The 27488-nt window shown below is 55.2% G+C and overlaps 4 protein-coding genes across 36 annotated transcripts in view; 1 reads left to right on the top strand and 3 right to left on the bottom strand.

Moving 5' to 3' along the window:
• The window catches only part of PLEKHF1 (pleckstrin homology and FYVE domain containing 1), a 176182-nt gene extending 160417 nt beyond the window's left edge, over positions 1–15765 (top strand). The window contains exons 2-3 of the mRNA XM_050772570.1: positions 5570–5640; positions 14141–15765. Of these exons, the coding sequence (XP_050628527.1) occupies positions 14157–14996 (840 nt within the window). The 5' untranslated portion in view covers positions 5570–5640; positions 14141–14156 and the 3' untranslated portion in view covers positions 14997–15765. The remainder of the gene's footprint in view (positions 1–5569; positions 5641–14140) is intronic.
• Positions 1–27488, bottom strand: part of LOC126943623 (cytochrome b-c1 complex subunit Rieske, mitochondrial) — a 1156760-nt gene that overhangs the window by 444444 nt on the left and 684828 nt on the right. Inside the window, exon 1 of one of the 32 annotated variants that reach the window (XM_050772613.1) lies at positions 22763–22766. The exons of 30 other annotated variants lie outside the window; for them this stretch is intronic. The gene's annotated coding sequence lies outside the window, so the exon portion shown is untranslated. Of the gene's footprint in view, positions 1–5471; positions 5476–22762; positions 22767–27488 lie in introns of those variants that run through there. One more of the 32 variants, XM_050772581.1, reaches the window with a different exon arrangement.
• Positions 5391–7297, bottom strand: LOC126941727 (translation initiation factor IF-2-like). The gene is made up of 2 exons (XM_050768383.1): positions 5988–7297; positions 5391–5856 (listed from the first exon to the last, which is right to left on the bottom strand). Exons 1-2 carry the CDS (start codon positions 6206–6208, stop codon positions 5391–5393), a joined length of 687 nt encoding a protein of 228 aa, XP_050624340.1. The 5' UTR covers positions 6209–7297.
• The window catches only part of C19H19orf12 (chromosome 19 C19orf12 homolog), a 28554-nt gene continuing 27228 nt past the window's right edge, over positions 26163–27488 (bottom strand). For both annotated transcript variants that reach the window (XM_050772626.1, XM_050772629.1), the window contains exon 4: positions 26163–26879. In XM_050772626.1, the coding sequence (XP_050628583.1) occupies positions 26672–26879 (208 nt within the window). In that variant the 3' untranslated portion in view covers positions 26163–26671. The remainder of the gene's footprint in view (positions 26880–27488) is intronic.

The following is a 27488-nucleotide window of genomic DNA, read 5'->3' as shown; positions in this document are numbered from 1 at the left end:
TGCAACATTTATTTCACCCCTCGAAGGCATTTTTCAAAAAGGATCGCTTCTGTTTTATTTATGTTTAGATATATATATATAAAACGGTCTTGCTCTGTTGCCCAGGCTAGAGTGCAGTGGTGTGATCTCGGCTCACTGCAGCCTCAAACTCCCAGGCTCAAGCGATCCTCCCTTCTCAGCCTCCTGAGTAGCTGGGACTACAAACATGCACCACCATGCCCGGCTAATTTTTGGTATTTTTGTAGAGACGGGGTTTCACCATGTTGCCCAAACTGGTCTCAAATCCCTGGGCTGAAGTGACCCACCCGCCTCAACCTCCCATAGTGCTGGGATTCCAGGTGTGAGCCACCACACCCTGCCTGCTTCTGTTTTCTTATATTTCTCCTTTCCTCCTTTGGCCTGGTTGGAGCCTCTAGGAGAAAAATCCATGCTGGGAAACAAACACAGTAATGCCCATAAACATGAAGCAGATGTGCAGACAGCTGGAATGATAAATGCAGGGCATACACACGCAGAGAGAGAAAGGAATAAACAGGCAGACAGGCAGGGTGAGTGGGTGCGGGGTCGTCGCTGCCATCTCATGGTTCCCTGGAGTCCTGTTGTAGTCTCAGCTTCAAATCCAAGGCCACTGCAGCAAGCCCGCCCTCAAGATTTTCTTCTGAAGTCACGGTTTCCCAAACATCTCTGGGTTTCCTCCTTTAAAACTAATCTTCTTAATCATTTCAGTAGAAATCTTTTCAAAATGCCCCACATTGTATGACTTTGAGACTCAGTGTCTTTAGCATGTTACAGTATCTATAAAGAAAGCAAGGCCGGGCGCGGTGGCTCACGCCTGTAATCCCAGCACTTTGGGAGGCCGAGGCGGGTGGATCACGAGGTCAGGAGATCGAGACTATCCTGGCTGACATGGTGAAACCCCGTCTCTACTAAAAATATAAAAAATTAGCCGGGCGTGGTGGCGGGCACCTGTAGTCCCAGCTACTCAGGAGGCTGAAGCAGGAGAATGGCGTGAACCCGGGAGGCGGAGCTTGCAGTGAGCGGAGATCGCGCAGCTGCACTCCAGCCTGGCGGACAGAGCGAGACTCCATCTCAAAAAGAAAAAAAAAAGAAAGCAGCATTTAGGCCATCTTGGCGGGTGCGGTGGCCAACACACCTTTCCACAAAAGGAGAGACTGAGACAGCAGGATCTTGAACCCGGGTGTTCGAAACCAGCCTGGCCAACATACTGAGACCTGGTCTCCACAAAACCTCGTGATTTCCCAAAAAATTAGCCACCGCGCCCGGCCAAAAGATTTTTAAAATTAGCCAGGTGTGATGGTGCCTGCCTTTAGTTCCAGCACTTTAGGAGGTAAAGGTGGGAGGATCATGAGGTCAGGTGTTCAAGACCAGCCTGAGTAACATAGACAGACCCCTCTCTCCCCCACATCTCTACTCAAAATTTAAAAAGTTAGTTGGGCACAGTCGCGTAGGCCCATAGTCCCAGTTACTCAGGAGGCTGAGGCAAGAGGATCACTTGAGCCCAGGAGGTCGAAGCTGCAGTGAGCCATGACTGCGCCACTGCACTCCAGCCTGAGTAACAGAGCAAGACCTCATCTCTAAGAAATAAATAAATTGAAATAAAATACAAATAATTTTTTAAAAAGAATGCAGCATGTAGTAGTTTGGGAATCGGACAAATTGAGAGTCAGTTTCAGGATCTGCCCAATCTAAACAGTAGGACCTCTGTTTCCTTTGTTTTTCTTTAATTTGTTTTCCCAATTTTTTGTTTTGAAAACTTTCAAACCAACGGAACAGTTATACGAAAAGTTCAACAAATAGTCAGAGATCAGGGATTGGTAAACTTCAGCCCACATCCTGATTTTGTATGAGCTAAGAATGGTTTTTACCTTTTTTAAATGGTTGGAAAAAAATTTTTAAAGAATTTTTCATAACACATGAAAATTACAGGAAATTCAAATATCAGTGTCCATGACGCTAACCCTCTTGTTTAAGTATTGTCTATGGCTGTTTTTGCTTTGCAGCGGTGAAGTTCAATAGTTGCCGTAGAGATCCCGGCTCTCAAAGCCCAAAGTACTTAACATTTGACCCTTTACAGAAAAAGATTGGAGACACCTGACCCCAATTTGCCTATTGCTAATATTCTGCCTCCTTTGTTTTCTCTCTCTCTTGCTGCAACATTTGTTTTCATCCTTAAATACTTCAGTGCCTATTTCAGTTTCTTAAACTGAAAGCTGGGAATGACAGTTTTAGTGTGGGAAGAGATAAGATAACATAAAATGTTTAGCACACAGTGCTTGGCATGTAGACAGAACTTAATAAACGATCCAAAAAAAAAAAAATTCCTGGCGTTGGGTGCAGAGGTGGTTGCCAGAATCCCTAACTTGAAAATCCCAAGCCCCGCTGCTTTCCTGAAACCCGGGTTCCCGCAGTCTGGAAGCCAGCTTCTCCGCCGAAAGGGCTTCTTTCCCGAGAAGTAGCAAACGCCTCGGAGAAACCTCATTCTTTCCACAGCTTGTGGCTTGGCTGACTCAACTTCTGCCTGCCCCTGAGTCACGAGTTTTTCCTCTCTTATTTGGAGGAGCGAGGCCCTCCACCCTCCACCCAGCTGTCCCCACGCACAGCCAGCCTCGCTGGGAAGTGGATGGACATCTGGAAACCAGTGTGTGCTGCCTCTGGGGCGTTTCTCGGAACGTCACTCAGATCCATAGCTGGAAGGAAGGACAGAAGAGGAGACTAAGGTCCAAGCGAGTCCTGGACCACCAGCAGGACAAGGCTAGGAGGGGTCTCCTGATTGCAGGACCAACACATCCTCCCTCTAGTTTCCCAGAGTCATGAAAAGGCTTCCTTCTCCCGAGGCCTCCTCTCTATGGATAAGGTGTTAAATGCCAGGACACTGTCACAAACAAGACAGCCCTGTCTTTCCAGGGGGGACTTCCAAGTCTCATGGCCACCTCCACCCCAGCCAGGGACTACCCTCCCTGAGAAGCAGCCTCTTGCCGGGGAGGTGGTGGAGCTGGCACTGAGCAGTCATGGATCGCAGCCTTGAAGCCTCAGCTTGAAGTCCCCCTCCACCCGCTGGTGACAAGCAGTGTGTACACTGGAGACAGTGTTTCCCAGCATCCCAGTGGCCCCACTAACCCTCCTGGTTATTACTCAGCCTGTGGGATCTCAGACCTTGTGTTTTCTGCTCTCTGTGGTATAGAGGCCTGGCTGCCCCTTCAGGACTTGTAAACCCAAACGTATATTCAGTTGGAGGCGCGGAAGCAGATAAAGCGCCCCAAGGGGGAAACCAGAGGGAGTGTGGGGACCATAGTGGAGGGGAGAACACAGGGCCCCTCTAAAGAGGACCCACATTCTCAAATCTTCTGATTTGAGAGGAGCTGAATATCCTGATTTTTATGTGAACTCTCCCCATATGAAATGTTCACAGCAATGCATTTTAAAAATGCTTAAACACTTTGAAAGCAAACAGACATTATTCGGGTCTTGTGGGGTTCAGGGTTACTTACCAGGTGGTGGCTTCTGTTGAATGCTCATAAATGCTGACCTTGCTGATCAAGGCAATGGTATGGTGGGCGCCATAAGGTGGTATTGGGCCCCAAGGCCACAGCTGGTGGCCCTCTCACTTGCCTGTCCCCTCCCCCTCCCCCTCCCCCCATCCCCTTTCCCTTCCCTTTTCAGCTGGGAGAGGCCGGTCTCCAGCACTGGACCCACCTCACAGCCTCACCCATACCCCCCGCCAGGACAGCAGGCACCTCTTCTAGCTCCGGCCCTACAGCCCATCAGTCCTCCCGCTGCTCCCCTCTCGCCTGGTCCTGGCCCAGCAGGCACTGCCCCGGCCTGAGCCAGCCCCTCTCAAGGTACCCAGGTGGAGTTCTATTTGGCAAGACAACCTGCATCTATGTGACAGGTACTGACTGCATTCCTCCTATGCACTACCCATTCTCAGCACTCGGGATGCAGGGGTGAATGAGAATAAAGTCCCGCCTGAACGAGAAGAAATTACCATCTGGCCCGTGGGGCTCACGGCCTGGGTGGGAGGCAAGCCACCAGCATGACTTGTTGATGAGCATTCCACAGAAGCCACAGCCTGCTAGGCAGCCCTGAACCCCACGAGTGGCCTCAGGAGAGGACTCTGGGTTGGGAGAGATGCTTTACAAAATGATAAACACGGGTGACTGTGGAGGGAGATGGGATGGAGACAGGGAACCACTTTGGGTGGCCAGGGCAGCCTCCCTGAGGAGGTGACAGTCTGAGGCCTGGTAGGTAGAAGCAAAGGCCTGGGGCTTTAAGAAATAGGAAGAAGCGGCCGGGCGCGGTGGCTCAAGCCTGTAATCCCAGCACTTTGGGAGGCCGAGACCGGCGGATCACGAGGTCAGGAGATCGAGACCATCCTGGCTAACCCAGTGAAACCCCGTCTCTACTAAAAAATACAAAAAACTAGCCGGGCGAGGCGGCGGGCGCCTGTAGTCCCAGCTACTCGGGAGGCTGAGGCAGGAGAATGGCGTGAACCCGGGAGGCGGAGCTTGCAGTGAGCTGAGATCCGGCCACTGCACTCCAGCCTGGGCGACAGACCGAGACTCCGTCTCAAAAAAAAAAAAAAAAAAAAAAAAAAAAAAAAAAAAAGAAATAGGAAGAAGCCCATTTGAGAGGACCTCTGGGAGGGCCAGGAAGGCCTCCCGGGCACTGAGGCCTGGGAATTTCCTTCTGAGTCACACAGGAGGCTCAGGTACAGTTGAGCCAGGGGTGACATAACTTGCTACTAGTGTTGGACTTGGGTGATAGGCACCAGGGTCCCCTGGATTGTTCTCTTTCCTTCAGTTTGAAATTCGCCACTATAAAAAGTTTAAAATAGGTCAGGCACGGTGGCTCACTACTGAAATCCCAGCACTTTAGGAGGTCAAGGCGAGAGGATCGCTCGAGCTCAGGGGTTCGAGACTAGCCTGGGCAACATAGTGAGACCCTACCCCCCCGCCCCCCCGACAGTACAAAAATACAAAAACTAGCCTGTCCTGGTGGGCTAATTCTCCTGGGGTCAGGATGATTTCTGTGCAGGCTGCAGTGAGCTGTGATTGCGCCATTGCACTCCAGCCTGGGCATCAGAGGGAGATCCTATCTCAAGAAAAAAAAAGGTTATAAAGTGCTGCTGCATTTTCATATTACGATTATTGACCACTGATGGTGACTGTGCTGTGAGGCCCGCCGGAGGCACCAGAAGGCACAAGCCTCCCACTGCCCGTTTCCCCGCAGAGCCCCGCAGATCTCGCAGTCGCGGGCGCCCCCACCCCACCCCTGCCCAAGGCCAGGGTCGCAGTCCCAGCAGGTGACAGCAGTCGCGCTCCGCGTGGGGCAGCGGCGGGCGGAAAGGGAAGCCGGGCGGGGCCAGGGGGTCAAACAGGGGCGCCAGTCCCGCCCAGCCCCAGACCTGCGGCGCTCAGGAGCCCGGGCGCCCTCCCGGAGCCGCGCCCAGGCCCCGCCCCTCCCGCTTCCCGGGCTCCGATTGGCCGAGCCACCGTGGGGGCGTGTCCGGTGGAGCCGGCTGGGACCTGGGCGGAGCGGGTTGGGACCTGGGCGTAGCAGGCGGGGACCCTGGCGGCCGCGGTGCGAACTCGCGGGCTGGGCACCGGGCCGGCGCAGGAGGTGAGTCCCCCACCGTCCCCAGGCCGGGCTGCGGGTCGCGGGGCAGGCGCAGGAGGGGAGTCTCCCATCCCGACCCCCGGGGCAAGCGAGCTCCCTCGGGCCGCGCCGTCTTGGCGGCTCCTGGGCGGGCGGGGCGCAGTGCCGCGGACTCCAACCCGAGAAGAGGCCGTGGAAGGGCGCTTCTGGGCGGCTTGCTGGGTGAGCGCTGCAGGGAGCCTGGGGAGAGCGAGGGAGAGCGGTCAGGGGTCAGAGGGGCCGAGGCGGCGTCCTCGGGGAAACGCGCAGGTGTAAGGTGGTGGAGGCGAGGGGTTCGCGGGCCACCCGGGACTGCAGGGGTCTCAGCGCACCCGGTTGATGGTGGTGTTTCCAGGATCCTGGCCTCGTGTGGCCGCCGGGACCTCTCTCTCTTCTCGGTCCCAGTCTGCAGTCTGGAGGCCTGGATGGGACCACTGTCCCTCTGGGCAGGGGCGCGGCGGGGGGCGTTGGGGTCCCAGTTCCTCTGGAGCAGTTGAGTTTGTGAATCTTGGTGGGAGTTGTCAAGAAAAACAGGGTCGGGCACGGCTCCCATCTTAGAGAGGAAACTTGAGCAGGCCAGCAGAGAGAGGCTGCCTGGAGTCTCCCTCCTTTCTCATTTCCCCAACTCTTGGCGGGCCGTTTAGGGCAGAGGTGTGGTCAGCCCCTTGGCAGGTGGGAAAGCAGAGGTTCCCAGCCGCCCTGAAAGTTGGTCTCTGCAGCCCAAGGGGAGCCCTCCTTTGGAATTTGAACACCGCTGGTATCTCCCACTCAGAGAGGGTCAGAGGCCAAGGAGGTGGAGAGGTAGTCCCCTAATGCGCTGGGATCCCCCATCTGCACAGCGTCATTCCCACTGGAGTCTGTGTGAGCTGAGATGACTCTGACTTCGGCCTGCGTTCCTGCACAGGTCAGCCCTCAGGGCTGCCAAGGCACAAGTGAGGCGGCCCTGGGCGAGCTAGGGGACCTGCCCAATCCAGTCCCCCCCGCCCCCCGAGGAAGGAAGGGGGATTGGCCAGTATGGCCTGGAGGGTGGGACAGCCCAGCCAAGCTGACGGACCTGCTCGGGATGGGGTGGGCATCAGGCATTTGGAGCGCCAAGCAACACCCGCTGGACTCTGACTTGTGGAGTTCTGATTTGGTCTCTGGTTGAGTGCAGCTTTCCACAATTCATGGTTATTTTGAAGCCGGGCTTCCTGATCACTCAGCAGGGACCTTGGGCAGTGACTTTGATGTGGTGGAAGTACCTTCCCCAAGGGGGGCTTTTGTGAGGATTAAGTGAAATAATGCACGTAATATGCTTAACGTTGTGCCTGGTGAGTTCTAAGTGCTCAGTCAGCGGCACTTCCAGTTTTGTTTTGCTTTGTTTTTCGTTACTGGTCTCTTCCCGGAGGAGGGCCTTCCAGAAGTCAGAGGGCTGGACAGAGCCGAGGGGCGGCCCTCTGGAGGGAGAGGAGGCTTGGCACCTGGTGCTGCGGTCTCAGTGCACATGGAGAAAACGTCACATCCTCGCGCTGGTCTGGGAGCCTGCAGGATGGTCCCTTCCAGCACTGTGACCTCATCTGTCCCCCTTGCCCCATCCCCATCGCTCCTTACTCCACAGCCTGACTTCACCCTTTCCACCTTGAGCTGCTCCCCAGGACCGGAGCTCTGCCCCTAGATCTTTGCACAGCTGACTTCTTCAGGCTGGAGGGAGTTCACTTCCTCCCAAGGCCTTCCCTGACCTCCACCGTCCTCCCAGCCCCTGCCCTGCTGGGCGCACCAGTCTTTCTTCACAGTGCTTAGCACTGGCTCTCAGAAAAGACCCTGTGAATGTACTTCTAGTCTCACTGGAAAGAAGTGTGCATTCCTGAAGGGCCTGGTCTCCAGCTCCCGGCTGTAACCTCACACAGTGTCTGGCACACAGTGGGACTCATAAATATTTGGAAAATGAAATCAGGCAGGCATAGAAGCAGGGTGGGCCTGCGTGGGGTCCAGGTCCCTGCAGGGAAGGAGCAGCCCCGATCTGGAAGTCAAGGGAAAGTCCAAAGGGCTGAGCTGCCCCCAGAACTCTGATTTCCTTGGTGACCCTGGCCCTGCACATCCCTGAGCAGGTTCTCCACGTGTAAGCCGAGGCAGAGGAGTTACAGCTCCCACTCCACCCCCGACCGCTGCCCAGCTCCTACTTTCCAGGGCTACCATATTGGGGCCCCACACATCTCTCATTTATCCAAAATGCTGTGTCCCGAGTAGGGGAGAGGACAGGACAACTCCCATCAGGACAGTGCCCTGCGTGGCCTGTTCAGCGTGCCCTGCAGTGTGTGTGTTATGCATTTTACAATGTGGCGCGGTGTAGATCAGGAGTTGGCTAACCTTTTCTGTCAAGAGCTGGTAGCAAATAGTTTAGGTTTTGCCAGCCATACAGCCTCTGTCCCGCATGACTGTGTTTGAGTAAAATTGGATTTAGAACAGCTGGCAGTGGCCCGGATTTGGTGTAGCTCTCCAGCCCCTGCTGTTGAGCACATATCACACCTGGGCTGTAACATACAGAACCTGGCTTCATGGCTTCTACAGCCACGCGGTGGCTCTCAGGATGTGGCTCCCAAGCCGCAGTGCTCACGTGAGCACCTCCAGCCCCTGTGCAGGCAGCAGGATTGCTGAGCCTGAGAGTCCCCACCCCTCTGAACCCTCAAAGAAAGATGCAGGTCTGTTCGTTGCCTGACTCCCAGGCTTACTGAGACTGCGCCGCGGTCACCCCTCTACCAGCAGCCCTGGGGCCAACACAGGCACTCTCTGAGTCCCAGAGGCTGCCCGGAAGCTCTGTCACCAACATCTTCCCGAGGCAGGCCAGCCCCAAATGAATAAGGACAGGACTCAGCTTTTTCCTCCCCCGTGCTAAGCAAGGGAGGTTCACTTCCCTGGTGAGAACAATAAAAAAAAAAAAAAAGAGGATTCCCAGTTGGGCTCAGTGGCTCATACCTGCACTTTGGGAGGCTGAGGAGGGAGGATTGCTTAAGGCCAGGAGTTCAAGACCTATCTAAGCAACACAGCGAACCCTCGCCTCTACAACAAATTTAAAAATTAGCCAGGCATACTGGTGCATGCCCGTGGTCCCAGCTACTCAGGAGGCTGAGGCGGGAGGTTTTCTTGAGCCCTGGAGTTTGAGGCTGCAGTTAGCCCTCATTGCACCACCACTGTACTTCAGCCTAGGCAACAAAGCAAGACAATGTCTCAGGAAAAAAAAAAAAAAAAAAAAAACCATTCCCCATCTAACTCAGGGCTGCTGTATTTGCCAAGAAAAACCTACAGACCAGGTCAAAGCGGGGTGTGAAGTTGTGGTCCTGTAGAGAGGGCGTGCATGCAGGGGCAGCCCCCAGGAGGATGTTGTCTGCCCTACCCCTTGCCCAATCTGGGACCCTCTGCAAGTTCACAAAGGGGGGCACATGTGAGCCCCTGGCAGCCCCAGTCAGTGTGTGGGGTCAACTCTCAGCCCAGCCCCCTTCATCACCAGCAGATGCCCCTCCTTGCCCTTCCCGGTCCACATTTTACCATCAGCAGCTGGACACTGGCTGTAAGGGCCTAGAGGGGGTCTTCAAGTCACGGGCGGGGGCAGAGCAGCAAGGGGGTCCCATGTGGAGCGTTCTGTGCCTCCTCCAAGGGCTATAGAGACAGTGTTATGGGCTCTGCCCTCTGCTGGCCGGGTCTGGGTGGATTGGGCACCCCTGCCTACGGCTCTCTTCCGCCTGGTGCTGTTCCTTCCCTTCCTCTGTGCCGTCCACTTGGCTGGCCCAGTATCCAGAGCTCAACAAGCCCCCAGGGTTGCGGGAGGGCTACCTGCTCTCTGGGCACAAAGCCCACCTGTGTCAGCTACTGAATATGGAGGCTTTGGTCTGCAGTCTCAGGACTGGGTTTGCATCCCGTTTCACCAGCGGCCTGACTTCCCAGCACATAGGTGGGCTGGGGCCATACGTGGCCTTGCTTCTTCGGGGCTCCTGACATCCCCTGCAGGTGCCCAGGCCCGGATGCCATGCGGTCACCCTATCAGGCCCAGCCAGGTGTCCCATCGTGAGACATGCTCAGCGGCCCCCAGCCCATGGAGCCCAGGACTCAATCCATACACTGGCCTGTAATTCTTTTCTTTTTGAAGACCTTACATTAGAAGAAGCAACACGTGTTCCCATTTCTTGAAATTGGCAGATATTCGGATTTCGTCATGTTTGCTGCTACCTTTTTCTAATTAAAAACAAAAAAAATGAAACCTTACAGACGAAGATGGAATCCAATCTGAGCCCCCCATTCCTGGTCACATCTAGGTCCTCTCCCCAGACTACTTACTCCTGACTTTCTCCCTCCTGTCTTTTATTTTTACCATTCGAATCACTTTCAAGTGTACAGTTCAGTAGTGTTAAGTATATTCCCATTGTTGTGTAACAGATCTCCAAAACCTTTTTTTTTTTTTTCCGAGATGGAGTCTCACTGTGATGCCCAGGCTGGAGTGTGGTGGCATGATCTCAGTTCACTGCAACCTCTGTTTCCTAGGTCAAGTGATTCTCCTGCCTCAACCTCCCGAGTAGCTGGGACTATAGGTACGCGCCACCATCCCTGGCTAATTTTTGTATTTTTAGTAGAGACAGAGTTTCACCATATTGGCCAGGCTGGTGTCGAACTCCTAACCTCAAGTGATCCACCCGCCTTGGCCTCCCAAAATGCTGGGATTACAGGCATGAGCCACCACACCCAGCCTCTAAAACTTTTTAACCGTTTAAAACTGAAACTCCATACCCAGACAACCTCCCCATTCCCCTTCCAGCAGCCCCTGGCAACCACCATTCTATTTTTACCTCTATGAATTTGATCAGTTTGTGTATCTCATATAAGTTATTATTATTTGTCCTTTCGTGATGGGCCTGGTTCACTTAGCATGATGTCCTCAGGGCTCATTCATGTTGTAGCATGCGTCAGAATTTCCTTCCTTTTCGAGGCTGAATAGTATTCATGGTAAGTATGTTCCACATTTTGTTCATCCATTCTCCCATTGATAGATATTTGAGTTGCTTCCACCTCCTGGCTATTGTGAATGATGCTGATATGAACCTGGGAAAGCAGATATTTATTTTAGTCCCAGCTTTCAGTCTGGATATATATCCAGAAGTGGCATTGCTGGATCATATGGTAGTTCTGTTTTTAACCCTTTTTTTTTTTTTTTTTTTTTTTTTTTTGAGATGGAGTCTCTCTCTGTTGCCCAGGCTGGAGTGTAGTGGCTCGATCTCAGCTTACTGCAAGCTCCGCCTCCTGGGTTCACGCTGTTCTCCTGCCTCAGCCTTCCGAGTAGCTGGGACTACAGGCGGGGCCCACCACCACACCCGGCAAATTTTTTGTATTTTTAGTAGAGACGGAGTTTCACCGTGTTGGCCAGGATGATCTAGATCTCCTGACCTCATGATCCGCCCACCTCGGCCTCCCAAAGTGCTGGGATTACAGGTGTGAGTATTTTTAACTTTTTAAGGAACTTCCGTACTGTTTTCCTTAGGGCCTGCACCCGTTCATATTCTCATCAGCAGTGTACAGGTTCCAGTTTCTCCACACCCTCACCAACACCTATTATTTATTTTTTGTTTTGTTTTTTTTTCCCTCCTTTTTTTTTTTTTTTTTTTGAGATGGAATCTCACTCTGTCACACAGGCTGGAGTGCAATGGCACAATCTTGGCTCACTGCAACCTCCACCTCCCGGGTTCAAGCGATTCTCCTGTCTCAGCCTCCCATGTAGCTGGGATTACAGGCATACGCCACCACGCCCAGCTAATTTTTGTATTTTTAGTAAAGATGAGGTTTCACCATGTTGGCCAGGCTGGTCTCGAACTCCTGACCTCAGGTGATCTGCCCACCTCAGCCTCCCAAAGTGCTGGGATTACAGGCGTGAGACACTGTGCCCGGCCTTCCTGCTACCTATTTTTATTCATAGATATAGTTCTTGAACACTTTCAGAATGTTATGTAATTCCTGCATAAGTGGTGTCACTTTACATACAACATTCTACAGGTTGTGTTTTTCCACTCCGTGTTTGTTGTTTGCCATCAGACCACATTGATCTGTATCTCTCATTGCGTGAGTAGCCCTGGGTTTTTGTGGTTTTCCCTGCTGGTAGGCATTTTGGTTGTCTCTGCTGTGCGGTCACCGCTCTTTGTGGAATGCAGTTCTGGTTTTGTCAGATTGTCCATCAGCCAGGTACTCGGTGATCAGTCATGGAGAGATGGGTCAGATCTGTCACTGGTAATCCCCTAGGTTTGCAGTATACAGCCAAGATCAGCAACCTAAAAATAGCAGTTCTTACGTAAGGCGGTGTGGGCAGCTCTTCTCAGGACACTTGTGATCTACAGGGGCAAGTGGAACGGGACTCGAGGGCCCAGCATCTTCTCTTGTGCAATGCATCCAGCCGTCACACTGGGGCCCCACTGTGGCTTTCTACTGGTGGCCAGGCTCAGAACTGCAGCTCAGTGACCCAGAAACACTATGGGTGTGATCAGCTCAGCCCCAGGCGTGCCGTGTGTGCCTGAACGCATGTGTGCACGTGGTGGTGGTGGGGCCAGCTCTCACCTCTTCCTCTGTAGAGGTAAGAGCTGAGTCATGCATGGTGGGCCTTGGGACCTGCTTGGAACCGTGCCAAGCTACTTATGAAGCACCTAGTATGTGCTTGGCATGGCTCCAAGAACTGTGGACACAACAGGAAGAGGCTCGTGTTCTCACGGAGCTAAGAATTGAGTAGGGGAAGCAGAAAACACACAAGCAATGAATAGACGAGAAAACAGCAGGTCCTGTTAAATCCCGCAAAGAAAAAACAAAATAGGATTGAATCCCAGAGAAGGGGCCAGCAGACCCTTTCTACAAAGGGCCAGGTGGTAAATATTTTAGGCTTTGTCACCATGTAGTCCCTGTCACCAACATTCAACTCTCCCATTGCAGTGTGGAAGCCACCAGAGACAATAATAAATGAACGTATCTGGCTGTGTCCCAATAAATCTTTACAAAAGCAGGCTGAGGGCCGGATTTGACTCAGACCATGCATTACCAATGCCTGTCCTGGGTATGGGGAGAGACTGCCTGAGCTGGGGTTGTCAGGGAGAACCCTTTTGAAAAGGAGACAGACGGGAACTGAGAACCTGTTGCAGGAAGGAGCCGACCCTGGGACAGCCTGTCTCAGGTGGGACGCAATGGCACCTTGCCGCCGATATGGTGGTGGAGTTGTGTGCTGAGAAGTGGGCGGGCTAGATTTGAGAGGAGGAAAAGATGATGAGATTTGCTCATGGCTTGAATGCTGGAGGTACAGGAAGAGGGAGATTCAAGGATGCATCCTAGATCTGGGTTTGAACTCTTGGGTGAATGGCGGTGTCACTGAAGGAGAGGAAGAGGCGCAGGTCTATGGGGACTGGGTTTAGCATTGGATGTGTTGCGTTTGAGGAGCTTGTTAGACAAGCAGGTGAATATCTATGCTGACAGCCCTCTTAGAGCTTGGAGAGGCCAAGACCAGAGGCTTGGACTGGGGAATCTGTGGCATTTAGGGGGTCTTCAAGGTCGTGAGTCTGGTGGGCTGGTGCATGTGTGGACTGAGCAAGGGCGCCCAGCATGAGCTCTGAGTTAGTGCTTAGTGCTTAGGGCACCAGCAGAGGGGCCTGTGTGGCCTCCCACTCCACTCAGGAGGACAGCATAGTGCGAGCTCCAGGGCCCCTGCCTCCTAGCATCGCCTCAGTTCCCCTCCTGTAAAGTGGGGATTCTGCCTCCTGGGGTCAGGTGGGAACTAAATGAGATAGTCAGGCTTGGTTGAGAAGAAGCACTCAGCGCCTGTGCTTGTGATGGTGGTGGTGACTGCTGCACTCACTGGGTGGGTGCATGGGTTGCAGGGCCTGTGATGGCTTGGTTTGGTGAATGGCAGAGTCAGGGATGGGTTGGGGGTGGGGACACCCAGGTCTCCTGGCAAGGACCGTTCTGATGTCCCGTTGAGGCCTATTCCACCGTTTTTCAAGGCTCCCCAGCGCGGCTGGACCTCTGCTGCCCACAGTGGTAGCCCGCTTAGTAGAACATTTTTTTTTTTTTTTTTAGGAGATAGAATCCACTCAGTCACCTAGCTAGAGTGCAGTGGCGTGATCATAGCTCACTGTAGCCTCAAACTCCTGGGTTCAAGCTTCCTCCTGCCTCAGCCTTCCAAAGCGCTAGAACCACAGGCATGAATCGCTGCACCTGGCCTAAGTAGCACACTTTATCACTGCTTTCCCAGCCCTGTCTGGCCACCACCTCCCCTTTACTGGGGAATCTCCCTTCCCTCCCCGTAGTTCCCTATACTCCCGTGGAAGGGTCAGCTTCTGGGGTGATGCTGCTCAGTGCTGGCAGGCCTACGGGGTACTGTGGGTAGTCAGTGGGCTGCCTGGTGTGGTGGGTTAGTGAGTCGGGGATGGGCAGCCTGGTTCTGACACCCCCATGCCTGAGCCTGGACTTACTCCCCGTCTGTCTCCTCCTGCAGCCGGTGGCTGGAGACGATGGTGGACCACTTGGCCAACACGGAGATCAACAGCCAGCGCATCGCGGCCGTAGAGAGCTGCTTCGGGGCCTCGGGGCAGCCGCTGGCGCTGCCAGGCCGAGTGCTGCTTGGCGAGGGCGTGCTGACCAAGGAGTGCCGCAAGAAGGCCAAGCCGCGCATCTTCTTCCTCTTCAACGACATCCTGGTGTATGGCAGCATCGTGCTCAACAAGCGCAAGTACCGCAGCCAGCACATCATTCCCCTGGAGGAGGTCACGCTGGAGCTGCTGCCGGAGACGCTGCAGGCCAAGAACCGCTGGATGATCAAGACAGCCAAGAAGTCCTTCGTGGTGTCGGCCGCCTCCGCCACGGAGCGCCAGGAGTGGATCAGCCACATCGAGGAGTGTGTGCGGCGGCAACTGCGGGCCACGGGCCGCCCGCCCAGCACGGAGCACGCGGCGCCCTGGATCCCCGACAAGGCCACGGACATCTGCATGCGCTGCACGCAGACGCGCTTCTCCGCCCTCACGAGGCGCCACCACTGCCGCAAGTGCGGCTTCGTGGTCTGCGCTGAGTGCTCGCGCCAGCGCTTCTTGCTCCCGCGCCTGTCCCCCAAGCCTGTGCGCGTCTGCAGCCTCTGCTACCGCGAGCTGGCTGCCCAGCAGCGGCAGGAGGAGGCGGAGGAGCAGGGCGCGGGGTCCCCAGGGCAGCCGGCCCACCTGACCCGGCCCATCTGCGGAGCGTCCAGTGGAGATGATGATGACTCCGACGAGGACAAGGAGGGCAGCAGGGACGGCGATTGGCCCAGCCGCGTGGAGTTCTACGGCTCGGGCGTGGCCTGGTCTGCCTTTCACAGCTGACCCCCGGCCTGCAGAACATCTGTCCCCAAGCCAGCTCCACTGCCCACGCCCCCAAGAGGGCAGCTCCAGAAGCTGCCCAGGGCTCCGAGAGCCCACCCCATGGTGGCAGGGGCAACGGTGGGGAGTGGCTCTTTCTGGACTCCCAGTGCCTTTTTGCTGGACACTGTGTCCTTCTGACTTCACTGCAGGTAATGCCTTTCCCTTCAGGAAGCCCCAGAACACCCAGACCTCTTGGGAACCAATGCCAACTCCCGCTCTGCAGGCTGCTGCAGCAGCTCCAGATGGCCTCCTGAGCTGGACCACCCCACGTCTCCAGACACCTAGGGACCAGAGCGGGTTTTGGAACATAGACGGAAGACAGCAGGGGAATGTAGCCGAAAGCCACAGAACCCACCCTCCCCCCGACAAGCACACCCCACTGAAGAGCCTGAATCCCAGGAGGCCTCCTGGAAGCTCAGGCCTGCCCACCCACCACGCTGGTGCCCACTGCCTGGCCGGCAAAGCCCTGCCAATCAGACATACGGGCTCCCTGAAGCCCAGCCAGAGATTGCCATGCTGTGGATGCCACCAGGCCCAGGGACTGCAGCCGCAACGCCCAGGGCAGGCGGGTGAGGACTCTGTCCTGTGTCACCTCTCTCCAGGTGTCCAGCTGTCTCGTGCCTTTTTGTCCTGTGAAACCAGTGTTTTCTGTTAGGACTAAGTTGTAAGAACAGAAACCCTGCCCACACTTAATAATAAAAAAGGAAGTTTATTGATGGGTGGTTGCAAAGCCCAGGAGTGTCCTTGCTTCAGACATGGCTCTGTCCATGGTTGAAAATGTGCTAGGTGGCCAAAATCTACCACTGTCCCCCACACTGGGCGTTCTTGGGTATTTCAGCTGCCCGACGGAGACAGATGCTCATGCCGTGCCTTGGCCAGGCCTCCCCAGGACACAGGTCTGTCTGGGTGCCATGACTGTGGCCTGATGCCTGCTGCCCTATTCACTTTGGTGTGGGGGATCTCAGTGGATGGAACTGAGGAAACAAATAGCCATTTGTGTGGTTCTGCCAGGCCTCGCAGGCTGAGAGCTCCCCCGTGCCGTCCTGCCTGGCCCTGGGGCTCGTGTGTGGAGAGGAAAACTGGGCCCCAGGTGCACCAGCCCTGCTCAGAGTGAGTGTGCATTGGGCCTGGGGCCAGCCTCCTGACACTTGGCCACGGAGCTGGGGATCCTTTCACAGTGTCCCACGAGTGTTTCTGCACTGCTCTTTCCCAGCGCCTTGGCCTTGGCCAGACTGGGGCATGGACTGGTGTTGCTGTCAGCTAGAAGTGATGACCGTGGGGCTGGGAGTCTCCTGCCCGTGCAGCACAGCATCTGAAACCCCACTGACAGGGCGTCTCCCCGGCCTAGCGCCATCCTCCTGGGGCCAGTTATCGGAGGGTCACATGCAGACAGAACCCTGGAGGGTGCAGTTTGAGTGCAGATTCTGATTCAGCAGGTTGAGGCCCAGCTCCCAGGGCCTGCTGCCACCACCGCCCACAAGGCTGAGGTGACAAGGCTGCTGGTGGCCTGTGGGCACCCTGCAAGGGAGGCAGGAGGGGTCAGTATTTTTTTTTTTTTTTTTTTTGAGACAGAGTCTCGCTCTGTTGCCCAGGCTGGAATGCAGTAACGCGACCTCGGCTCGCTGCAACCTTGGCCTCCCAAGTTCAAGTGATTCTCCTGCCTCACCCTCCCAAGTAGCTAGGATTACAGGCGTTTGCCACCACACCTGGCTAATTTTTGTATTTTTAGTAGAGATGAGGTTTCACCATGTTGGCCAGGCTGGTCTTGAACTCCTGACCTCAGGTGATTTACCCACCTCGGCCTCCCAAAGTGCTGGGATGACGGGCATGAGCCACCACGCCTGGCTGAGGGGTCGGTATTGAAGCACCTTCGACCTGCTTCAATACCGAAAGTATTTGGCAGAGTAACCAGTGTGGGAGGCCCAGTGGCCTTCCAGGAAGGACCTATTTGTCTACAGTCCCTTTCTGTCCCTTGGCCTGTCTGAACCACGCAAACTGGTTCAGGCTGGTTCTGCCTGGGCAGAGGGCACAGAGTGAGACAGGTCACGGGGCTGGGGATGACTTCCTGGACAGATCTAGTGCCCTCTCCAAAACCTAGGCCGGGCGGCCACGTCCCTGCACCCTGGCACTGAAGCCAGACCAGGGTGTGCTGGCTGCTGCCGCTGGCCTCCCTTCACAGACCACTCCCCTGCCCGGAAACCCTCTGAGCCTAGAAGGCAGCATTCACTAGGATGGGAGAGGGGACCACGTGCAGCTGAGCCTGGCTACCACCAGCCTCCTCTACAGCTTCCTGCCAAAGGGGTCTGTGCACAGGACCCCAGGCTGACTGAGTGCAGTGTCGTCCTCTCCAGGGCATGGCGGGCAGCGCCCTGGGGTCTGGGGCTGACTGGGTGATTCTCAGCCCTCAGCCCAGGACTCAGGTCTGTGTCCCTCTCCCCTGCAGGGCTGGGACAGAGCTGCTACTGCCCTGAGTCCCAAGGTGTTAGGGCCTGTAAGGACCCAAGGCTTGGGGTGGCCCAGGACCTTCGCAGAGCTCTCACACATGCAGCCTTGCTCCTGCAAGGCTGGGGACACAGCTGGGAGTGAGACGAACAAGGCCCGCACAGCATGGTGGGGAGACACAGGCGCAGAAGCCGGGTTGGAAGGTGCTGTGATGGGGGCAGACTGAGAATGAGTGAGTGACACCTGCCGGGTGGGGAGAGGACATTGCAGAAGAGGTTAATAGGCAGTACAAAGGCAGGAAAGGAACCCCTGTGACCTGAGCAGCGTGGCTGGAGCTGAGCCCCCAGAGGCGCAGGGCAGCCACCCCGGGTGCCCCGGAGCTACGGGAACCTTCAGCACGCAGCAAGGCTGCTCTCGGCTTTTGAGAGCTTGCCCTGACTGCTGTGTGTGGGTGGCTGGTATGGGGAGAGGGGGTCGGGCAGCCATGGAGGCTGGCAGCTGTCCGCTTCCCTGGGATCCCCAAGGGCGGACCTGGGCTTCACTAAGGTCACATCTGCCTCTGATTCTGCCTCTGGCTGTGGACTGGAAGCCTTAGCTGCCCTCCTTCCCGTCCTCAGCTCCTTCCAAGGGGCAGGCCCCTCCCCTGTTCTGCTGGGATGTTTTGTTTGTTTTTTTGAGACAGAGTCTTGTTCTGTTGCCCAGGCTTGGAGTACAGTGACACAATCACAGCTCACTGCAGCCTCGACCTCCCAGGCTCAAGCCATCCTCCCACCTCAGCCTCCCAAGTAGCTGGGACCACAGGCACACACCATGGCACCCAGCTAATTTCTTATTTATTTATTTATTTATTTAAAGAGACAGGATTTCCCTATGTTGCCCAGGCTAGTCTCGAACTTTTGGGCTCAAGCAATCCTCCCACTTCAGCCTCCCAAAGTGCTGGGATTATAGGCGGCAATCACCGCACCCAGCTTATGCTGAGACGTTCTACAGGCACTGAGTCTCAGCTACCAAGCTGACAGCAGGAAGCAGAACGCCCCCCCAGACTGCATGGTGCTTGGGGCCGGTGTGAGTTTGAATGAATCAGGGCCCCTGGCCACTGAGGCACAGAGGGCAGTATGCTGGGAGACAGCAGAGTCACCCAAAATGGAAGATGCGGGCCTGGCCCGTGGGCCCAGGAAGGGAAGGCGCTGCCCTGGAGGCCCTGTCTCCAACTCCTAACAGGTTTATTTTCCACCAGAGATGGCTCAGGTCGACAGGTGAAGCTAGGCTGGCTGCCTAGGCCGTTCCCAGAGAGGGCCCTGCCTTAAGGAGCAGGCACGGAAGGCCGGCCTGTAGAGCTCATGACCATCTCCCCTGCTTTGCCACGGTGCTGTTGCCAGTCCCCTTCTTGGGTGGGGAAGCTCCTTGGAGGCTCTGGGAGTTGTCCTCAGTCCCAGCCATGCAGCTGAGCTTTGCTCATGGCCTGCACTCCGCCCCCATGCCTGGGAAGGTCAGGAGGCCTCTGGCCAGGGCCTCTGCTGTTTGCAGATGCTCCCTTTCCCCAGAGCTGAGCCTGAGGTCTGGCAGGAGTATGGGGCCGCTGGGCCAGGGTCCAGCCTCACGCTCCTGCCTGGGGCTTTGCTTGCAAGGCCTGGCAAGGACACGGGAACCAACTGTTCTGCCAGCCGAGTGTTGCTGTCCACCTCTCAAATCTTCCTCCCAGCTGTGCCTGGACTCCATGTCCCTGCCAGAAGCCGGTCCTTCACACAGGCAGCATGGGATTCCTGGGAGGCGCCTGCCTCGTCCCCTGCCTCTTCCTAGGAGATGCAGAGGGGTGAGGAGAAGGGCATCAGAACCCCACCACCCCACCCACAGGGGCAGGACCAGAACTGCTCTTGCAGGAATCAGCCCAGAGCAGAGCAGCTCGAGATGGCAAGTACAGTCACAGCTGTGACCCCAGGGCTCTTTGGCACTGATGACAGCTCCTTTATTTATTTATTTTATTATTTTTTTTTGAGACAGAGTCTTGCTCTTGTCGCCAGGCTGGAGTACAGTGGCATGATCTTGGCTCACTGCAACCTCTGCCTCCCAGGTTCTAAGCGATTCTTCTGCCTCAGGCTCCCAAGTAGCTGGGATTACAGGCGCGCGCCACCACGCCCGGCTAATTTTTTTGTATTTTTAGTAGAGACAGGGTTTCACCATGTTGGCCAGGCTGGTTTCGAACTCCTGACCTCAGGTGATCCACCCACCTCAGCCTCCCAAAGTGCTGGGATGACAGGCGTGAACCACTGCACCCAGCCAGCTCTCCCTTTGGCTGCAGACACTAAGGCAACTTTCACAAAGGTCAAGTAGACCCTCCCTGTGAGCTTTGGTGGTTGGGATTTTTCGATGCCAAGTTTTCTCAAAGACGGGCCCACCAGCATGTATGCTGGTAACATTGGAGTGTTGTCTGCCAGAGGCCAGGGAGCCAGGCAAGGGGTTCACAGGACCCCCAGAATTTTGTCCCTCCTTGATGATGGTGGGGTGCAGGTGCTGATGGTGACAGCAACTACCACTTACTGAGGCCCATCTGTGTGCTGGTTCCAAGGAGACAGAGACAGGTCACATGAGGCCATCCTAAGGCTCAAGGAGATGTGTCATGAGCCCTGAGAGAGAGATAGACAAAGCCAGAGAAAGGAACTCCCAGGACAGCTAGGTGGGCTTCCTGGAGGAGGCTGTGTTTCGTTGAGCCTCAGAGGATGGTAGGACTTTATCAGAGGATTGTAGTCTTCACGAGGACTGGGACTCTGGGCCTTTTTGGTAACTGTCTTTTCCTGTCCTTGGCATGAAACATTTGTTGAATGAATGAGTCAGGTAGAAAATGGGGCTGGGGGCGTCGGGATAGAGAGGATGATAATGAAAGGAACTGAGCTTCACCCTGGAGCCTCCAGGCCAGGCTGTGGAGAGGAACTGGTGTTCCTGGTGTATTTCTACAGGAGCAGGGCCAGCAGGAGGGCTCAGCCTGGCCCAGGGTTTGGGGAACAGTCCCCCTCCCAAATGCTAAATGTGAGTGGCCTTCTCAGGTGGGGACAGGAATGCCCACCCCACCCCACCCCACCCAAGTAGTGCTTTCTGGAGCCAGGTCTGACTTGATCACAGGCTGGGCTCCAGGCTTCCGAGGGGCTCTCGTCCGGACTGGCACCAGACGGTTTCCGTCGGCCTGGCCACTTCCCTGCCCAGCCTGTTCTTTGAACAAGGCCAGAAAGAGGCCTAGGGGAAGGCAGAGCCGCTCTTGGGCTCAGCCCCTGGGATGGGGCCTGGAGGTACCTCGAAGGTTGACCCAGTTCCCAGCCAGGATCTGCTGCCACCCGGGCCACACGCGCAAACCAAGGCAACCACTTCCGCTGGGGCCGTCTCTGAGACGTGCAGGAAGTGAGCCTCCTGGGGCTGGGGGCAGGGGAGAGGCCGCCTTCTAACACCTCACACCCACAGGCCCAGGGCTGCCCCTCAGCCCTTGCTGGCTGGGAGAAGAGGGGTCCTCTGCCTCTGTCTGCATCTAGGCTCTTCACCTGGGAGGCGCCCACGCCATCCATGCCCGTGCTCTGCCCCTGCCCTCAGCAGACTTGATGGAACCGGTGCCCAGGAGCAGAACCTCGGGCCATGCAGGGGCCCAGAGTGGGCAGGGGAGGGGTCTGCCTCGCTGGCCCAGCAGATCTGGGCTCTGGCCTGTCCTGGGCTGCTTGCTGACCCCACACCCATTTTCCCAGCTCTGCCTGTGAACTTTGGCCCGACCCTCCCTGTGAACCTGGCACAGATGCCACCTCCTCTCTGAAGCCTTCCTGGCTTGTCCCAGGTAGTGTGGATCGCCCATCTGTGCCCCCAGAGGCCCGGTGGCCCCTGCTCCAGCTCTCCCACCTCCACTTTTCACAAGGAGCCTCAGGCAGTGCATGCCTCCCAAACCTAGTCTTGGCATCTGAGCTCCTTGAAAGCGCAGGTGTTTCTCATTTGTTTTTGGCCCCCGTGGCCCCCAGCCCATGGTCCTGCACCCCTGGACATCGCACAGATGCTTCCCTTGCAAGGAGAAATTATCACCTCCCCTAGCTCCTGGAGGACACTGGGAAGATGTCACAGGGGTCTCAAAGCCCATGTGTCCCAAACTGACACCATTGGCTTTGCCCAACCTGCTTGTCCTACCTCTGCCAACACCTACACCCGGGCATCCCAGCCAGACCCTAAGGTGTCTCTAGACCATTACTTGCCTCTTCCACCTCCTCCCGCATGCCTTCCAGGGCCCCAGGCCCAGAATGGAGGCATCTGTGGTACATTCAGGCACCTGAAGGAGTAGCCCTGCAGGAGTAGCTCAGGTGAGGCCACAGAGGCAGGTGTGGGCCAGTGTAGAAGGGAGGAACAGGGAGTGACCCCAGGGAGACTCCAGCCTCCTCCCCATCATCCCCTTTGGCATCAGGGCTGGAAACTGGGCCCAGAGGGAGGGTGCGCCCTGCACTTGTGTATCAGGGTCGGGGCAGGAGCAGAGCTGCGGCCAGCTGTGTGGCCTCTGGCCTCCCAAGCCCCCTCTTCTGCTGGCTTCCGTCACCACCACCAAGTCCAGCTCCGACTGGAATGTTCCAGCGCTCAGAGCAGAGCAGCAGGCAGGGCAGGAATGGGGGTGTGGGCAGGCAGAGCCAGACATTTCTGGGCAACAACAAGGGGAAATTTCAATCCTTGGAACATCAGCTGAGGGTTCCTGCCAGACATTCTGACCCTGAAACACAGGCTTTCTGGAGAAGAGGGCCCTGCCTACTGTGGTCCTGGGCTGGGAGGGAGAGAGCCTGGGGCCTGGGGCTGGTCATCTGGGCTACCCAGAAGCGCCCTGAGGCGGTCCCCGTCTCCCGCAGCAGCACGGCTATGCCCATCGTGCTTCCTCTAGCTGCCCACGGCAGCATACAGGCTATGGGGACCTGGAGTCCAGGATGCTGGAGCAGCACACTGGGATACTTCGTGCAGTTTGCAAATTACCAACACCCTTAAAATACCAAAATACCTTTGGATTTCAGCAGCTACCAGACCTCCTGGGGGCCCCCTCCAGGAAGCAGAGGCCTTTGAACCTTGCCTGCCCTGGCCATAGCCACTTGCTGGCACAACCCAACGCCTGAGGGTTCCTTTCCCCCACGCCAGAGCTGGAGTTGGTTCAGAGAGAGCGAGAGTCAAAGCGGAGCTGCTCAGCAAGTTGTTGGGGTGGGGGAAGGGTTGGGCTTCTGACAAGACCATTTTGTGGGGGCCGGGGGGTGCTGGTCATACACCCTGGGGCAGGCCACAGGCTCCCCAAGCCCCCTCTATTCTGCGTTCATGCTGTTTCTGCACCTTGAAACCCGGCACACTCACAGCTCCGTGCCCACGTGTGGCTGGGAGCGAGCTCCCAGGTTGGTGGCTGCCAGTGGCACAGCACTTCTCCACCCGGAGCCTCCTCTTCCTCACCTTCCGCTGCACAGCCTGATACAGCTGACCACCCCCCCACCACCCACATCCTGGCTCTAGAGATGGGCACAGGACAGTGGTCTAGGCAGCCAGCACACCCATCCCCCGACGATGGTCTTTGAGGGTCAAAAGCCTCTACTCCCACGGTGCAGAGGGAGGGATGTTCCCTGGGGCCACACCAGCAGGTGAGTCACGGTGCGGGGCGCTCAGGAAAGTCCAGGGAAAGGGATGGCGGTGAGGATCTTGGGGTCTAGATTCACTCCCAGAATAAGCCTGTCCACAGGCAGGTGTAGTTGGGGAGCACTGTGGGGTTTTAAATCAGTTACGGAGAAATCCACCCAGCAATGAGCAACTCCAAGATGTGAAGGCGAGCATTCAGTAGCACAATGGACACAGTGACTGGCGCCTTTGTGCAAACCCAAAACAATGGACTCTCACTCAGCAGGTCTCCTCCGCGTGGCTGAGGCTGATGATCACATGAGTCAAAGCTGGAGGAGGCAACAGAATTCAGAGGCAAACCTCAACTCAGGGGACACTGACGTGGAAGGACCCAGCGACTTCCAGTGCTTACTCTGTTAAAGCGCCTGGGTCCCTACTACTAGGTCCAAGGTATTTCTGCATATTGGTGTCCTCTCCAAAGGTCAAGGAGCAAGCAGTTAGGGAAATCAGTAAGTCCTCAAAGAGGTACTGGGAGAAATTAGCATGGGGGCTGGACAAACAGTTCAGAGCCGGGGGGACAGCCAGCCATGTGGCGATGGGTCATCGCTGCCTTGGGACTTTTGTTTTCTTTTCTTTTTGTTTTGTTTTGAGACAGAGTCTCGCTCTGTCACCCAGGCTGGAGTGCAGTGGTATGATCACAGCTCACTGCAGCCTCGACCTCCTGGGCTCAGGTGATCCTCCCAAGTAGCTGGGACTACAGGTGTGCGCCACTGTGCCTGGCTAACTTTTTAATTTTTGGAAAGCTGGGGTCTTGCTCTTGCCCAGACTGGCTTCAAACCATCCTCCCACCTCAGCCTCCCAACATGTTGGCATTACAGCCTTCTCTTTCTTTTTTAAATTGAGGTAAAACCTATATCCAGTAAAGTGCACAGATCTTAAGTGTGCACCTCAGTGAGATTTTGCACAAACACGTAAGTGTGTAAGGCACCATCTAGATCTCCAGCAGCCCCAGAAGGCTCCCTCTAGCCCCTCCCCATGGTACCTGCCTCCAAGGGTTACTTGGTGTTCTGATTTGTATCAGGAGTTTTTCCTGGTGTTTTGTTTTGTTTAGAGACAAGGTCTTATCACCCAGGCTGGAGTGCAGTGGTGCAGTCTTGGCTCACTGTAGCCTCCCAGGCTCAAGGGATCCTCCCTACTCCCCCTAGAGTAGCTGGGACTACAGGCATGTGCTACTATGCCTGGCTAACTTTTTTTCTAAAGATGAGATTTCAATTTGTTGTTCAGGCTAGTCTCAAATTTCTGGCCTCAAGTGATCCTCCTGCCTTGGCCTCCCAAAGTGCTGGGATTACAGGTGTGAACCACCATGCCTGGCCCTGTTTTTTTGTTTACTTGTCTGGTTGGTTGTTGTTGTTTGTTTTGTTTTGTTGTTTTGTTTTTGAGATGAAGTTTCACTCTTGTTGCTGAGGCTGGAGTGCAATGGCGCTATCTTGGCTCATTACAACCTCCGCCTCCCAGGTTCAAGCAATTCTCCTGCCTCAGCCTCCTGAGTTCATGCCCGGCTAATTTTGTATTTTCAGTAGAGACCGGGTTTCTGTTGATCAGGCTGGTCTCAAACTTCCAACCTTAGGTGATCCACCTGCTTTGGCCTCCCAAAGTGCTGGGATTACAGGCATGAGCCACCACGACCAGCAACCTGGCCCTGTGTTTTAAAAACATCATATAAATAGAATCACACTGTGTGCATTGTGCTGTCTTCTTCTTCTTCTTTTTTTTTTTTTTTTTTTTTTTGAGGTGGGGTTTCGCTTTTGTCGCCCAGGTTGGAGTGCAATCTCGGCTCACTGCAACCTCTGCCTCCCGGGTTCAAGCGATTCTCCTGCCTTAGCCTCCCAAGTAGCTGGGACTACAGGCGCGTGCCACCACACCTGGCTAATTTTTGTATTTTTAGTAGAGACGGGGTTTCCCCATGTTGGCCAGGCTGGTCTCGAACTCCTGACCTCATGTGATCCACCGGCCTTGGCCTCCCAAAGTGCTGGGATTACAGGCGTGAGCCACTGTGCCCAGCTATGCTGACTTCTTTTACTCAAACTTATGCCTGTGAGATTCCTCCATATTGTTGTGGGCGTCTGTCGTCCGTTCTTTTTTATCATGGTAAAGTATCCCGTTTTATGAACCTTCCACAATTTCTTACCCACGCACTGTTGATGGACATCCAGGTGGTTTCCAGTTTGGGGTTGTCTTTTTTTTTTTTTTTTTTTTTTTTTTTTTTTTTTTTTTTTTTTTTTGTTTTTTTTTTTTTTTTTTTTTTGTTTTGTTTTTTTGTTTTTGAGACGGAGTCTCACGCTGTTGCCCAGGCTGGAGTGCAGTGGCGCGATCTCGGCTCACTGCAAGCTCCGCTTCCCGGGTTCCCGCCATTCTCCTGCCTCAGCCTCCTGAGTAGCTGGGACTACAGGCGCCCGCCACCGCGCCCGGCTAATTTTTTGTATTTTTTTAGTAGAGACGGGGTTTCACTGTGGTCTCGATCTCCTGACCTTGTGATCTGCCCGCCTCGGCCTCCCAAAGTGCTGGGATTACAGGCTTGAGCCACCGCGCCCGGCCCTGGGGTTGTCAAGAATAAAGCTGCTACAGGCATTTCTGTAGATGTCTTTTGGTGGGCAGAAACACTAGGTACATTAACTAGAAGTGGAACTGGCCAACAGGGTATTTGCGTGTTTGATTGAATAGACGCTGCCAGTTTTCTGCGGTTGTTACAGGAATCCACACTCCACCGGTGTGTATGAGGGTTCCAGTTGCTCCACACCCTCAACAGCACTTGGTGCTATCCGTCCTTCCACTGTGGTCATTCTGGTGGCTTACTTGGAATACAGGTCTCAGACACTGTCCTGGAATCAGAGCTCGCCTCACCAGTTTCGTGAGGTCGGTCTGGGGATGGGGGAGGCAGATGTTCCTCCAGCACTCAGGCAGAGCGGGTGCCTGAGACTGACGTCGTGTGGGTGTTAGGCCCAGGTCCAAACCAAAGAGGTAGTCAGCATATTTACGGCATGCACAGGTTAGCATTGATGCAAAAAATGAGAGAGGAGAAAACTGCCTGCCAGCTTTTAAATATTTTATTTATTCATTCAACAAATATTTGAGTACCTGCAAGCACTGGGGCTACAACTGTGAATAAGACAAAAATCTCTCCCCTCTGGGAGTCCACTCCAGTGAAGGGAGACAGACAGTAACTACAACTGAAAGTGTGTTAGAGTGGCCGGGCGCGGTGGCTCACGCCTGTAATCCCAGCACTTTGGGAGGCTGAGGTGGGTGGATCACAAGGTCAGGAGTTTGAGACCAGCCTGACCAACATGGTGAAACTGTCTCTACTAAAAATACAAAAATTAGTTGGGTGTGGTGGTGCATGTCTGTGAGCCACCACACCGGGCAGGAACTTTGTTTTTTAATGACAGGGTGGAGATTCCTACTAGATATGGAGACGCTGAGTGGGCCAGAGAAAAGTCCAGGCTGCCAAACACATTTGGGAGGCACCAGTGAGTAGGCAAATCAGGGGCTGGGTGAGTGTGGATAGGAAGAGATGGCTTCAAGAAATGAGCCCCAGGGTCTGAAGGTCAGGCATCGGAGGTGGGAGCAGCAGAGGAGATGGAGAAGGAGCAGCCAGTCCTGCTGCAAGGGGAAGGCCGGGAGAGCCTGGGGCCAGAGGCGCAGCCAGGAGGGAGGGGCCAAAGAAGGGAAGGACTGGAAACTGACCTCGGGCTTAGGAACACGGAGGTCAGTGGTGCCCTTGAAGGATCTTGGTCGGGTGGTCGGAGCAGATGCCTGCGGGAAAGGAACGAGAGGACGGAAGAAACAGATTAGCAGCAGCGAGCACAGAAACTCACTGGAGGAATTCCGATGCAAACGGGGAGGGAAGTGGTGCCAAAGCGAGTTTGGGGTTTTTAAAAAATGGCATTTTTGAGATATTGTTCACATCCCGTAAAATCCGCCCCCTCTTTGGAATATCCAACTCAGTGGTTTTTAGTAGTCACAAGATTGTGCAGCCATCACCACTATCCAATTTCAGAACATTTTCATCACCCCACAGAGAAACCCTACACCTATGACGAGTCACTCCCTGTTCCTCCCACCTCCCAGCCCCTGGCAACCGCGAACCTACTCTCCACCTCTGTGGATTTGCCTTTTCCACACATTTCACGTAAATGGAATTATATAATGCATGGTCTTTTGTGACTAGTCTCTTTCACTCTGTGTGTGTGTGTGTGTGTGTGTATATAGTTTTTTTTTTTTTAACGGAGTCTCACTCTGTCACCCAGGCTGGAGTACAGTGGCATGATCTCGGCTCACTGCAACCTCCACCTCCTGGGTTCAAGTGATTCTTCTGCCTCAGCCTCCTGAGGAGCTGGGATTACAGGCATGTGTCACCATACC

Source organism: Macaca thibetana, chromosome 19, assembly GCF_024542745.1.
Source record: "Macaca thibetana thibetana isolate TM-01 chromosome 19, ASM2454274v1, whole genome shotgun sequence".
In the NCBI taxonomy this organism is placed as follows: domain Eukaryota; kingdom Metazoa; phylum Chordata; class Mammalia; order Primates; family Cercopithecidae; genus Macaca; species Macaca thibetana.
The sequence above is the reverse complement of the archived record's forward strand: the minus strand, read 5'-3'. Positions and strand labels throughout refer to the sequence as shown.

Coding starts and splice junctions, on each gene's coding strand:
- LOC126941727 (XM_050768383.1), bottom strand. CDS start 6,208: ATGGGAGCCGTGCCCGACCCTGTTTTTCTTGACAACTCCCACCAAGAT. Junction 5,857..5,987: donor GAAACACCACCATCAACCGG/GTGCGCTGAGAC, acceptor CGCTCTCCCCAG/GCTCCCTGCAGCGCTCACCC.